The following is a 13,660-nucleotide window of genomic DNA, read 5'->3' as shown; positions in this document are numbered from 1 at the left end:
AGTAAATCACCCGTCTATCTGACTGAGCAAACATGATAATGTTTAATTGTTTATGAGGTTCTGCCACCATAATCTTAAAAAAGAAATTATGAGACCCCCATAAACCGCCGTTTAAAGTAGTACCCACTGTACCTACTCTTTATTTGAGAAAACGTCTTTATATATTGTTCCAAACACGACATGGCACCTTACCTGGTAATGAATATTAGACTTTTGTAAGCACTCAGTCTGTATCGTAAAGCGATTAAGACAGCGCATGATATTAAATCAAAATAATTTATCAACATAACAGTAATAGTTCAAAGAATGTTTTATTGTCATATGGCAAAACTCTGACCAATATAGCTAACCATTATATATTTGTACAAGTAACAATAATGCACCCTATATTTTTATACACAACACATGTTGATGTTTGTTTTTCTTAAAAAAATGAAAATTGCAGTTTATTGTACATGATTCGCATTTATAACACGAATAGAAACATATTTACAGGTTTTCAAAGATTTTTACAAAGCATATAAAATCCATTTCCTTCATAAATTGAAAAAAAAAATCCTCTAATCAAATTGCGCATGTGCAAAATAGTACTTCCGTTGCTAGGGGTATTTCTAAATGTAAACATGTGACCGTCTATACAGAACTAAGTTTTTCTAGTAGCAGTTGCTCTCCATTTACCTTGACCTCTTGACCTTCGTTACCGACCTTGACCTCTGGCTCTTCATCAATGACTGGTTCATACTTTTTGAAACATTTCTTGTATATCAAGTAAACAATCGTCACTATAAATGGCGGGAATGGTGTCATTAAAGCAGATGCCATAGGGGCAACTGAGGATAAGTCACCATGAGGAGGCGGAAACGATGAGATCATCAACAGATAGGCCACGCCCACATTTTGCATCCCAGTTTCAAGAGCAATAGTTTTTACGCGGGAAAATGGCTGTTTCAATATTGCAGCGATAGCGCCCCCTATAATGTAACCTAGATAAGGCAATAGACATCCAGCAACAATGTGAAGCGGTCTGAACAGTTTGAAAATATACCAATTTGAGTACAAACCAATGCACAGGAAAAGTAAAATCCCTATAACCGTGACCGGCTTTAATATTTTCAGGATTTTAAGCGCAGCTTTGAGAAATTTATATTTAATAAAAATGCCAACGAACAAAGGCACTGTTATTAATGCTATGATCTGCAGCATGTTGATGTATGGAATGGTGATGTTATACTCGTCATCTACAAAAAGCTGCCCTAGTGTGTAAATCCATAGTGGCATCATACCTGGAATAGAGAAAGAAAAACCGGATTCAACAAAAAGAAACTGATTTTAGTCCATTTCAATATCATCAATATCGTTTATGATGTTTCTGTTAGGACAATGAGTGGTAAAAATTATGTGGCGACACTATTGTTGAGCTCAAATAGCTACTTTTAGTCTTTTGATCCAGTAATAATCTTTATTTATATATTTTTCTTATATACTATCTCTAAATGAATTTGTTTCGTTGCAAATACTCGAAATCAGATGACAGTATCATGTTTCAATGAACATCATTTAATCTTGATTGTAAGCACGGAGCCTGGATTTCCTTTTAGGTATAACCATCGACCTTCCATAACCTAGGTGAAAACATTCCTCAAATGAATAAAATCCATATATCCCCTGTGGGTTTCAAACTTGCACTTTTTATAATTATAAGTAAATGAAAATAGCGTCCTCAACCCCAGCTACAAAAGCCCGAGGTATATAAGTCCTCAAACGTCATCACTGGTTACCTACCTAAAGATGCTACAGTGCTCAGAAATGTCATTGTTATGGACAGTGAAACATCTCCGTCCAGGAGGTACGTATAGATATTGCTAATACCTCCCCCGGGACACGTGCCACACACGAATATACCCAGCGCTACACTTCTGTCCACATCCAGGGGCAATAATTTAGCGATCGCAAAGCCAAGCTGAAAATTACAAAAATATGTATATGACATAGATTTTGTTGACATATGCCGTCATTTATACAAATCTAATATTATTTATAATTTTTACCTTTTGCCGTTAATTAAGATAGGAATATTCCCACGTCAACATAGGTTAAGAATGATTATAAATACTGAAAACATGTGCATGATGGGACTTTTGAGCACCAGCTGGGATCACAGACACTTGGGGTGTGGAGCTCAAAACGCCTTTAAAATCCAAATAAAATGCATATTTGTCAATCCCAGCACATGTACTGATCATATACACATGTATATCAAAAAAACTTAACATAAGCCGTTTTGAAAAAATTTCATATTTCAACGTCTATAACAATACACATTATTATAGTACATTTGTACAATGAATAGCGAACTGGAGAATTTCGCAGTGCAAACATATTCAAATGAAATAATCTTCCGTCAATAAATCGCGCTCTACGGGTTTTTTATATTAGTTTTGTTTCTCAAAAACTTTTTACTTATGGTGCACTATTAAAATTTCCAAAAAAAATACTTATTGCCCAATTCCCTGCTCCATGTTTTTCTTCTGTTGCTTTTTGGCTATACGCACTATTACAGTGATAATTTTATATGGAAGTCAAAAATACTACATGTACTTTGTTTATATTAAAATTTTGTCCACTTTTATAACAAATTGATTTATATTCAGCATTATATTTTGAAAAGCATTTAACATGTCTAAAACTATTTCTTAGACATGCTTGCCCTTCCTAAAAAAAACCAGAAAATTCAATGGTTTCTGAGGCATAATGTGCCTTTAACCCTTTAAGGTATTGTGCTAGTTATTGTTCAAACATGAAATAATAAAAGTAAAGGCGAACTTTATCAAAACAGTAAATATAAACTTTTGCACTTGTCCTAGTTTATTTCGCTGGTATACCATAAAGTAATCTCAAACACAAACATATAACGTGTAATTTTATTATTGAAGGTCATAACTAACAGCTATAATGTGATTTAAAGATGGGAATTTCAACTTCTGACATTTAATATATTTCAAATTCAGTATCATTATGTTCCTAGTTTTATTACATTTTCCCCATAAGTTGTCGGAAAACGACATGGAATACACGCATGATACAACGTAAAAACCAACGTTAAACTAGCTCATGATATTTACTCGTACTTCTCGAAGAGTCTTGTAAGAACATAATTATTAGACCCAACCCGGCCACTGGCTTATGATAAGAATTTGCGTATATATGTATAAGTCATGATTAACTTAGTCAAAATTGAATTATACATGTACTTAAAGATTTATTAATATTAATATTTACATACATTGTGTATATCTAAAAGTACATTAGGTGATAGTCTAACTTTCGTATTACCCTGAATAATATCAAATATCCAACATGTGCAGCTTCGTAATTCATGTTGATTGACGTGGCTAAATTTTATAAAATTAAGGGAACTATATAACACTTCATGCAGTGACTCAATGTACATTGAAGTAAGAGTACATCCGCTATACAGATTCATATAAGTACATAAGTGTACTTAATGGAAAACGCTTATAGCAAAATAATAATAAAAATTGCAGTCTCATTTTTTAAAATGTTCCTTCATTACTACGAATGCACTAACAAGTTTTAATTTAATACTCACCAGTGGCATTACTAGGTACTGACATCCGAACCCAATCCCTGGAGCGACCGGTTTCTTTAAACACTCTTTTACGATGCCTAAATCAAGTTTACAACCGAACCCCAATGTTATAAGAAAAAGAAACGCTGTCATTAATATCATAAATATTTTGTCTATTGGCCGAATACTTCTTAGAACTGTTACTGGAAACACAAATTCTTGCTGTGTTTTTCTAGCGTCTGGTTCTGCAGTATGAAATGTTTTTGTCTTACTAGACGTCCCATTAAATATAATTTCATCGGGATCAGGTCCTGAAATCACAATTTGAAGTTTCGAGATCCCTAAAAGCTTTCCATGTAATTGCACATCAATACTTTCTTTTACCATGCCAATAGTGTAGACTTGAGTAAGTGGATTATCATTTCCAATACACGTGAAAGTTGTGCTTTTATTGCTTCCAATCGTAAATATTTCTTCTGAATGGCTCGACAATATAAATGAATATTCATGTCCAACATGAGTGCATGGGAAGCTTATGTTCATTGGAAATTGTTTTGCAAGAAACATGAAAAGAAGTAACGGTTCCGTGAAGGTGAAATAGTCTGTTAAATTTGAACCAATATTGTTGTGAATGGCATCCATTTTTAAAAAATTCTTTTAGCACTAAATTCCTATAGCCAAAAATAAGTAACTATTACGATATTTTTCATATCGTTGATAACTAAATGAGTGTTTTATCGTTATCAACCAGACCGCATTATCTTATCATACATTTAATAGAATGACTCTTGTCCTGGCGTGGTTATCATTTGAAGACAAGTGTGGGACTCCGTCCAAACCATTTCAATCCATATTTTCTATATTTCAAATTTCATTTGATATTATTACAATTGATTGTGATAATAAATAATTTTATGAGACTCCGCCGCATATCCACACTTCAATGCAGTTTTCAATTATATTGATATATGTGTGATAATGTAAATAAGTAATAGGAAAATTTCTAAACACTAAAAAACGTTTGCATACAATGTATTATTTTGCTTATCTGAAGTGATTCGTTGTTTACTTTACACATTAAATCGCGGTCATACTTTCAAGATGAAAGTGGTCATTTAAAAACCAATAACACTATTTTATAGCTTTATATATCCATTTAAATATCACTAGAAAAAGAATTGTTCCTTAACAATCCACGGATACACATTGTAAAGACAAAATCCTATGTGATCACAGTATGACGATAGGGTAGAACGTGAAAACAAAACTTCAAATGCAAAATTTACCGTTTACATTGTATATGAAACATTGTAATGAAAATCTTCCCTGCAAAGATATGCCTTTAAAACCCTCGGCCTGGATTTTAACGTTATCAGACTAGATATATATGGGACAGTAATATAAAATCACTCGAAACTTTAATGGGCAAATATAAAGCTTAGCTAAGTCTCGTTTTTCAAGTTCAGATAAACTGAAAATTCACATGACGTTCGTTCCAGATGGTAAATAACGTACTTGAAATAATACAGTATGAAATGGGATACTTCAATGAAGCGGCAAGATATTATTTTGAATTTCATTTCATTTTATACTTTTAGATGAACACCAGTACTTATTGAAAATGTATGGGGGTGCCTTATTAATTATAGATATATTTAAGCATATGTTAAATATCTTACAAAGAACACGACTTTAAAAGTAAATGACGTCATAAAACGTTATCTTAAATATGTTTAGATAACTGCAAACTTCAACGTGTAGGTACTTTTAGTTGCGTATGCAGAACGTATTTGCACGTACTAGAAATATGACGTTAAGTTAATAATTAGGACTGTCAGTTGAGCCATGGTGCTAGGGGTTGGGGTGCATTTAGCCACTGACATCAACAAAAGGGCTCCGTTAATCAGGATCTGCAACATTTGCATTTTGTTTCAATAAATCAGGAAAGTTTATTATATAATCATGATATACAATGTATACATCTCTGAATATATATATGCACCAATAAAGTCATTCGAGTTATAGACTATATTGGCAAACGACTGATTTAATTTTCGAGTGTTATGTCCGCTAGTCGTGATATTTTGAAACAAAAAAGCAGCTTTAAATGAAAGATTGACCAATGTCACACAGATTTAAATTTTGTGCATGACACAACATTTCACAATGTGAACATTTGTTTTAAGTTACAGGTATATTTCAATCTCTCAATCACCGAGTCCAATCGTTCACTATGTTTCCCAGGCGGAGAACGCATGAAGAGATCAATTTTACAGGTGGAAAACCGATATTGTGGTAAGAAAATTGTCTTCAATTTCTTTGAAAATGCATATCTCACAAAACTTTATAGCCTATTCTGATCTCGTATTATTACTTTATCCGACAGGCATCTCAAACTCGCCAAATCTTTGTTAACTTATTAGATCATTATCGACAACTGCACAAGAAAAGTCACAAAATTGGTAAAATCGCTCTTTGATAGCCAATAACTTGACATCCAAGCAAACTTCTAAACATTTGTATCGCTCTAAAGGTTCTTTATTAACATATCCTCATCCACCAAAAGCCTGTTCTGTTCTGTAGCATTGATGTAATTTCATGAATTTCTCCAATACATGTTATTTTGTACAATTATTTCTCCCCTATTTTTATAGTATGAGCATATGAAAATATATTATACACGAATCACGTTTAAATATTCAACATTTCGATATAAATTTCTTTTTTAAACGACGAATTACAAGCTTATAGAATATGTTTATGTAAGCCCAGTAACTCTTGGTGGTGTATGGTGCTAAATGCCGTCCAATGCAAAGCAATTGGTAAAGGTACAAATAATTGATAACTAAATTAAAGCCATTTTAATGCGAAATTTATGTTGCATGTCGACATGCTTATGATTTGGTAAGAAATAATAATTGCACTGTGCAAATTGTCTTGTACATAATATATACGGAATTGCTGTTGTACTTGTTAAACAGATAAAAAATTTGCGTAGAAGAGAGCTGACCCATTTCACCTAAGAACACAAAAATTATCACTTAGAATGAAGTGTATTTTTATCAATATTACAGAATATTGAAGAATACGACGCCATAATACCCGTGGAAGAACCACCAGTGCCAGCCATGGGAACGGAAGGTTTGCTTTTATTTTATGGTTTTAAAGTGTATAATGCTATATATTCGATGTTTTATCGTTTGTAACATGATTAGAATAGATACAAAATACCTAAAAATGGAAGAAATGCGTCTACCTTTGTATTGATATGGGGTGGAACATGCATAAAATAATCAATAAGCCAATTAAAATAAGTAGGGGGAACATTTTATTTCAGATAACGTACATTTGTCGTATCTGTAAAATAACAGAGGCATTCTTTGTCACAACAGTAATGGAAACAATGTACTTATGCTGCTTTTAAATATTTGCAATACTTTTCATCAGATATAGATTTGTACACTTTAATTTGAGAAGTGATCAATCCTGTTGTAAGAATTTAGGATACATTTTCTTTAATAGTCTTGACTTCTTTAAGCAATGTCCAGATTCTCAAATACTTTGCTATCAGCATTCTCCATTAATTTTTGCTACCAAACATAAGATACCATTGTAAAAAGAAAATGCTATTAAAATGTCTTTCGCAAAATCTCGCTCATATTCTTACAATTTTATTACAGTTAAAAGTAACTTAAAGTTAGTGTGCGTGCATGCGTGTGTGTTATTCATTCGAAATTTTTACAGTGAATTGAAGACAAGACTTATGCTTAAAATCGGATTTCGTACAATCTGATGATATTCTTGTAATTTATTGTGACACGTACACACGCACGCGCGCACACGCACATATAAAGATTATCATGAAACATTTTCAAGATCATAATTTCCTGTTTTTTAGTTACAATATCACAGACCGAACATGTGTGCCAGATATGTGGGAAGGCCTATTCGAGGAAGGACAGTCTGAAAAGACACTTTCAAGCCCACGAGGAAAGAGAGGATTTCCAATGTAGAGTTTGTGAGCGTGTCTTTACTAGAAAAGATAACCTTATTGCACATGAAAGGAATATTCACTCTCGTAGTGATGAAAGCAAAGATAACATTATTATGTGTGATATGTGTGGCAAACACTGTAAAAGAAAGCTTTGAGTGATCATATGCGATTACATACCTGATCCTGTATGTAATAATTAAGGATGTAACATCCTTGCGAAAGTTGTATATAAAGTCAGTTCTTATGAAAAACATATAGAAGTTGACATTATTAAACACATTATATGATATTTCTTGAGGAAAAAAGGTTGTGAATTTTTTATTTGAATGCAAAACTGATTTTTTTTTACCAAAAACAGATCTCTAATTATCTCCTTTTATTATCGGAAATTTTAAATTTTGGCAATATCCTTATCAAAAAGGTTTTCTGTAACTTTTAACATTGTTAATTCTTTATTTAAGCCAAAGATTTTTCATATAAGAACATAAAATTTTGAGTCACAGGATCTTTAAGTGTATGTTCCATCTTTAATTATAACATACAGGAAATTTAAGTCCCATCAACCAATGATGTTGTATTTTGCAAATATTTTACTCAAAGTTTTAGCAATGAGGATTTATTATATTTTCACAGAACCGAACAGACCTTCATCTATTGCTTCTGTTTGCTCAAACATTTGGAACGAAAATTTTGGAATTTAAAGGTTCAGTGATCGATAACATGTGAGATATCCATGAAAACTGGAGTAACCAAAAAATCCGCCTGCTCATGCGTTCATTTTGCAATCTGATGAAACCACATGAAAAGTTCATTTTCAAACTGTTCAAACCGCTTCACATTACCAATGCTGTAGAAGTTTTGCTCCACACAAGCGTTTTAAGTGTGACTTTGACCTTTGACCTGGTACATGCTCACAATGTCACATGATGGTAAAGATTTGTGTAAAGCACTAAAATTCCTCCATCAATGTGGAATAAAATAATTATGCTCTCAACAAAACTTAATGTATGAACCAGGGATGCATTATCCCATTATTCAACCCATTTATGTCTGTTATCATTTAATAAAAGTGAATAGAATGTCAGATAAAAAGTGTAAATAATCATGTACATAAAGACACTCAGTTAAATAATGTAGAAATAACCAGTGCACTGTTTAGCAATACGGTGATTTTCATTTAATTTCATATTGATACAAACTCAATGTTTAAAACTCCCTCTAATTTACATATGTCACACATATGGACTCTGTTATCAAAAATATTTGGACACTGTCAAGGAGTCCATTCAAGACACATTGAGAAATGAAAGAGTTCAAACCATGTCAGGCAAGTTGTTGTTACCAAAAGCAAGAAACTTTACACTCATTGCTCAGTACTGTATGATTCCAGAGTGTCTATATAAAGCTTATAGCTTCATAAAAACCAAAGCTTTTTGTTTGTTTGAATCGGTTTTACGTCACACCGCCACAGTATATGGTCATATGGCGACGTTCCCGCATTACTGAAGGAAAAAGATCTCAGATGCCCTTCTGTGCATTATTTCAGGCACGAACGGGAACCTGAGTAGAACCAAGGACATTCCGTAAGCTAGTTGGAAAGCTTCCTCACATGAAAGAATCCAAAGTCCCTGTCGGGATTCGAGTGGTGAAAATCAATGATGTGCAAACTAAATTACAAAATATTACAATGCAAGTAAGTAATGACAATGGGATATATTACATGATATTTTTCTATAGAAATAATAAACAGTGAAAGACTAACTACCATGAACCTGTGACATCAAATAACACAGAGACGAAATGACGATATAACTTTTATTCAATAATAACTCATCTGTCAAAAGGTCGAGTATGAAAAATACACAATGTTTATTAATGTCATGACATTTTTTCTATGATTACAACTAACAACAACAACAACACTCAATCACTTTCATTTTATACAATTACTAATTATTGTCAGTGCAAATGCATCATTTCTACAATAAATCAAAAACCACTACTTCATATAATTATAAGCAATAACAGCCTTTACCATACATAACAAGAGCTGTCTGTAAAACAGCAAGCTAGATTATTCTCAGTTCTTGACAATAAAAAAGGGGGGATAACACTGTTAAAAAGAAACTCAAGAGTTACAGGACCTGTGCTCATCACGTTAGATAATCACAGAGAACAAGTGTGTGAAGTTTCAACCCTTTCCCTTTGATGACAGCTACTTGCACGCAGAAACTTCGTATATATTAGTGTTCATCCGTGCTGTTCTACAGAAATTAGAAACTTCGACCGGAGCGATAGCGACAGGAGAATGTTTCTAATTTCTGTAGAACAGCTTAGGATGAACACTAACATATTTAGTGTCAAGCTTTATTTGGACCTTGATTACGTCACTACGCGGTACTATGAAGCACTATGAAAAATAGAAGGCGACTATGAACGGATTTCAATATAGTATCGACTTTTTTTCTTCTATGAAAATTAACACACATAATTTTTAAGAAATACAGCGTTTTCATTGGATGACAAATAAAGCTGGACACTAAAACAAATTGTGACAGCGACACCAACGTGGGTACAATAGCTCTCCTTTTTGCTTGAATAGTCGGGCTAAAAATGTCCATCTTTTCTCTTAGATCAGTTAACATTTAATTTCAGAATTGTTCCAGCTTTATTTTAATAGATTACATCATTTCATTACTAAAATCTTCAGAATATGTTATTAAAATTCTAAATTTAATTCTATTCTATAAGTAGATGCTCAATTCTGCTTAACCGATTTTTGCAGTCTGTAGAGCTAGGGATCGATGGTGTTGGGGGTGGCGCGGTCAGTGACAATAGCTGTAGCTCGTTCCCTGCAATCCATAAACAGGCTCAAGCAAGCCATAGCAGTAACATTTTCCATTTTACCATATTAGGCCCACCTTCAAGCGTTTTCATATATAATGTATACACATCTATACATACATGTACATTCTATATCATACCAGCAGGGGATTTTATTTTAGAGGACATGCAAATTTCTGTGAAATCAACTGGCTTACTGTTATTAACACTTATAAATGTATATTAAATAACTTTGGGGGTGGTGTATGGGAGAGGCTTATTGCAGTATAATCAATAAATCTTCAAATATCAGACTTTTCAAGGATTAAATAATACTATTTGTTTCAAACAAAATTTAAGCAAATTTCAAGAATAGAGAGACAAAGTAAGTATCATTGGACAATGGCAGGGCCTCTTCCTCCTTTTTATATTTCTGTATAATACAGAGCAAAAAATGTGAGAAATACAACCTCTGTCAGGTGCATGAATGATGTATTAAAACATGTAAACAAAATATCATGTATCATCTAAATAAAGCTACAGTTAAATTGAGAGTTACCTCCCTTACATGCACAGTGATATTTTATACTTTTAATGGACCTTTCAAGTCTTTACAATTTTACTAAAATTGGTTTACTGGGTATCCGATTGCAACATTTGGATAATATACAGTCTATGGTTGACCTGGTTTACATTAAAGTATGCATGTTCTTGTTTCTGGCCCTGTTTGTGGACAACAGACCTAGAAATCAAGAAAGCTAAATATTTCACCACTAAAAACTTGGAAAAGTCCACGAAGCATTTGTTTAAAAAATATGGGCATGCACATTAATAGGTCACAACTGTAGCATGCACAGTAAGAATGACAGTAAGCATTTACAGTTAGCATGTAGCATCTGATTACAAAATGGCTGAAAATTAAACTGTATATAATATTATACCTTTATCTAGTACATAGTTATTTTGTAGAACATCAAACAAGAGGGCCATGATGGCCCTAGATCGCTCACCTGAATTATCAAACTCATCCAAACAATTACCTAGACAAGCATTCTGACCAAGTCTCATGACAGGTGAGTCAAAAATGTGACCACTACAGTGTTAACAAGGATTATCCATATTTGAGCAGTGCGACCTAGTTTTTTACCCAGGTGACACATATTCAAACTTGACCTAGAAATCATCAAAACAAACTTTCAGACCAATTTCCAGGATACTTGGATCAAAACAGTAGCAACTAGAGTGTTAACAAGATTTTTCTATTTTTAGCTCCGGTGACCTAGTTTCACATGCGATTTCTAACTAATCCAAGCAATTACCTAGACAAGCATCCTGACCAAGTTTGATGATAATCGAGTCGAAAATGTGACCACTAGAATGTTAACAAGGTTTTTCCATATTTGGGCGGTGTGACCTAGTTTTTCATCCAAGATGACCCATGTTTGATCTTGACTTAGAAATCATCAAAAAAAAACTTTCAGACCAATTAACAGAATATTTGGATCACAACAGTAGCCACTAGAGTGTTAACAAGATTTTTCTATTTTTAGCTCATGTGACCTAGTTTTTCATCCGAGATGTCCCATGTTCGATTTATTCCAAGCAATGACCTATTCAAGTTTCCTGACCAAGTTTGATGACAATTGAGTCAAAATTGTGACCACTAGAGTGTTAACAAGGTTTTTCTATTTTTAGCTCCTGTGACCTAGTTTTTCATCCGAGATGACCCATGTTCGAACTCATCCGAGCTATCACCTAGACAAGCATCTTGATCAAGTTTGATGATGATTGATGCAAAAATGTGACCGCTAAAGTGTTAACAAGGTTTTTCTATTTATAGCTCCGGTGACCTAGTTTTTCATCCGAGATGACCCATATTCGAACTCATCTGAGCTATTATCTAAACAAGCATCCTGACAAAGTTTGATGATGATTGGGTCAAAAATGTGACCACTAGAGTGTTCACAAGGTTTTTCTATTTTTAGCTCCTGTGACCTAGTTTTTCATCAGAGATGACCCATGTTCGAACTCATCCAAGCAATTGACTAGACAAAGCATTCTGACCAAGTTTGATGATGATTGGTTCAAAAATGTGACCACTAGAGTGTTCACAAGGTTTTTCTATTTATAGCTCCTGTGACCTACTTTTTCATCCGAGATGACCCATGTTCGAACTCATCCGAGCTATCACCTAGACAAACATCCTGACCAAGTTTGATGATGATTGGGTCAAAAATGTGACCTCTAGAGTGTTCACAAGGTTTTTCTATTTTTAGCTCTTGTGACCTAGTTTTTCATCCGAGATGACCCATGTTCGAACTCATCCGAGCTTTCAACTAGATAAGCATCCTGACCAAGTTTGATGATGATTGAGGCAAAAATGCGACCGCTAGAGTGTTCACAAGAAATTGTGGACGGCCGGACGGACGACGGACGACGGACGACGGACGACGGACATTCACCGATCCTAAAAGCTCACCCTGAGCAAGCTCAGGTGAGCTAAAAAAAATCATTCAGCAGTCAGATGTCTACATCGCTCAGCTAAGAGATTGAAAAAAGTAGCACTGATTTTGTAGATCAGTATTGTAAATACATGTACAGTAAATGGCTTAAAGCAGCACACCTCCAGATTTGTGTTTATTTCCTAATGAAAGGTTAAAAAAAAAATTGTTCTTATTAGCAAAATGTCATAAACTTGATCTAATGAGTAAAAAGTTGTCAAGTGTACAAATTATATGATCTGATCTAGCCTTGGGAAAAAAATTCACAGAAATTACTTATTACATGTCAAAATATCCAGATATCTTTGCTAACTGACAGGGTAGAATTTTACTGGCTAAAGTATTGTTTCTGTCATATTTTATGTTATATTTTCAAAGTTTAACCAGGCTAGTGAATATTTATAATATATATATATGTTTCCTATACTATAGATAAATATTTCTTAGTGATTGTTTTATTCATCTGCAGGCGTGTCACTTTAAAGGCCTGTAATGTTTTCTTTTTCAATTATAGAAGGCGTTTCCCTGTGAAGGTCTGCAATGATTTATTTTTCATTTTATAACTACGTTCAAATTACAATTAGAGATATTCACTTCAAATGCTAATTATATAAATTATTTAACAATCATCCAAACACTTCACCAACAAACTGGAAGTATTAAGTCTCTTATCTCCAACATTACCATAAGGTAGGAAGGTTCCAAGAAAATAAAAATGTGATAATTTCTTTTAACATGTATGAATTTAACTTA

At 33.4% G+C, this 13,660-nt stretch overlaps 1 protein-coding gene across 1 annotated transcript; it reads right to left on the bottom strand.

The window, feature by feature from the left end:
- Positions 1-387: 387 nt before the first annotated feature.
- Positions 388-4,723, bottom strand: LOC132744934 (ileal sodium/bile acid cotransporter-like). The gene is made up of 3 exons (XM_060733726.1): positions 3,611-4,723; positions 1,783-1,960; positions 388-1,283 (listed from the first exon to the last, which is right to left on the bottom strand). Exons 1-3 carry the CDS (start codon positions 4,229-4,231, stop codon positions 634-636), a joined length of 1,449 nt encoding a protein of 482 aa, XP_060589709.1. The 5' UTR covers positions 4,232-4,723; the 3' UTR covers positions 388-633.
- Between the last annotated feature and the right edge of the window lie 8,937 nt (positions 4,724-13,660).

The sequence above is a fragment of the Ruditapes philippinarum genome, unplaced genomic scaffold, assembly GCF_026571515.1.
Source record: "Ruditapes philippinarum isolate M1 unplaced genomic scaffold, ASM2657151v2 ctg1296_1_1_1_1, whole genome shotgun sequence".
Lineage (NCBI taxonomy): Eukaryota > Metazoa > Mollusca > Bivalvia > Venerida > Veneridae > Ruditapes > Ruditapes philippinarum.
Note: the sequence above shows the minus strand (reverse complement) of the source record. Positions and strands in the feature narration are given on the sequence as shown.

Coding starts and splice junctions, on each gene's coding strand:
- LOC132744934 (XM_060733726.1), bottom strand. CDS start 4,231: ATGGATGCCATTCACAACAATATTGGTTCAAATTTAACAGACTATTTC. Junction 1,961..3,610: donor AGTACCTAGTAATGCCACTG/GTGAGTATTAAA, acceptor TGTAATTTTCAG/CTTGGCTTTGCGATCGCTAA. Junction 1,284..1,782: donor GAGCACTGTAGCATCTTTAG/GTAGGTAACCAG, acceptor TCTCTATTCCAG/GTATGATGCCACTATGGATT.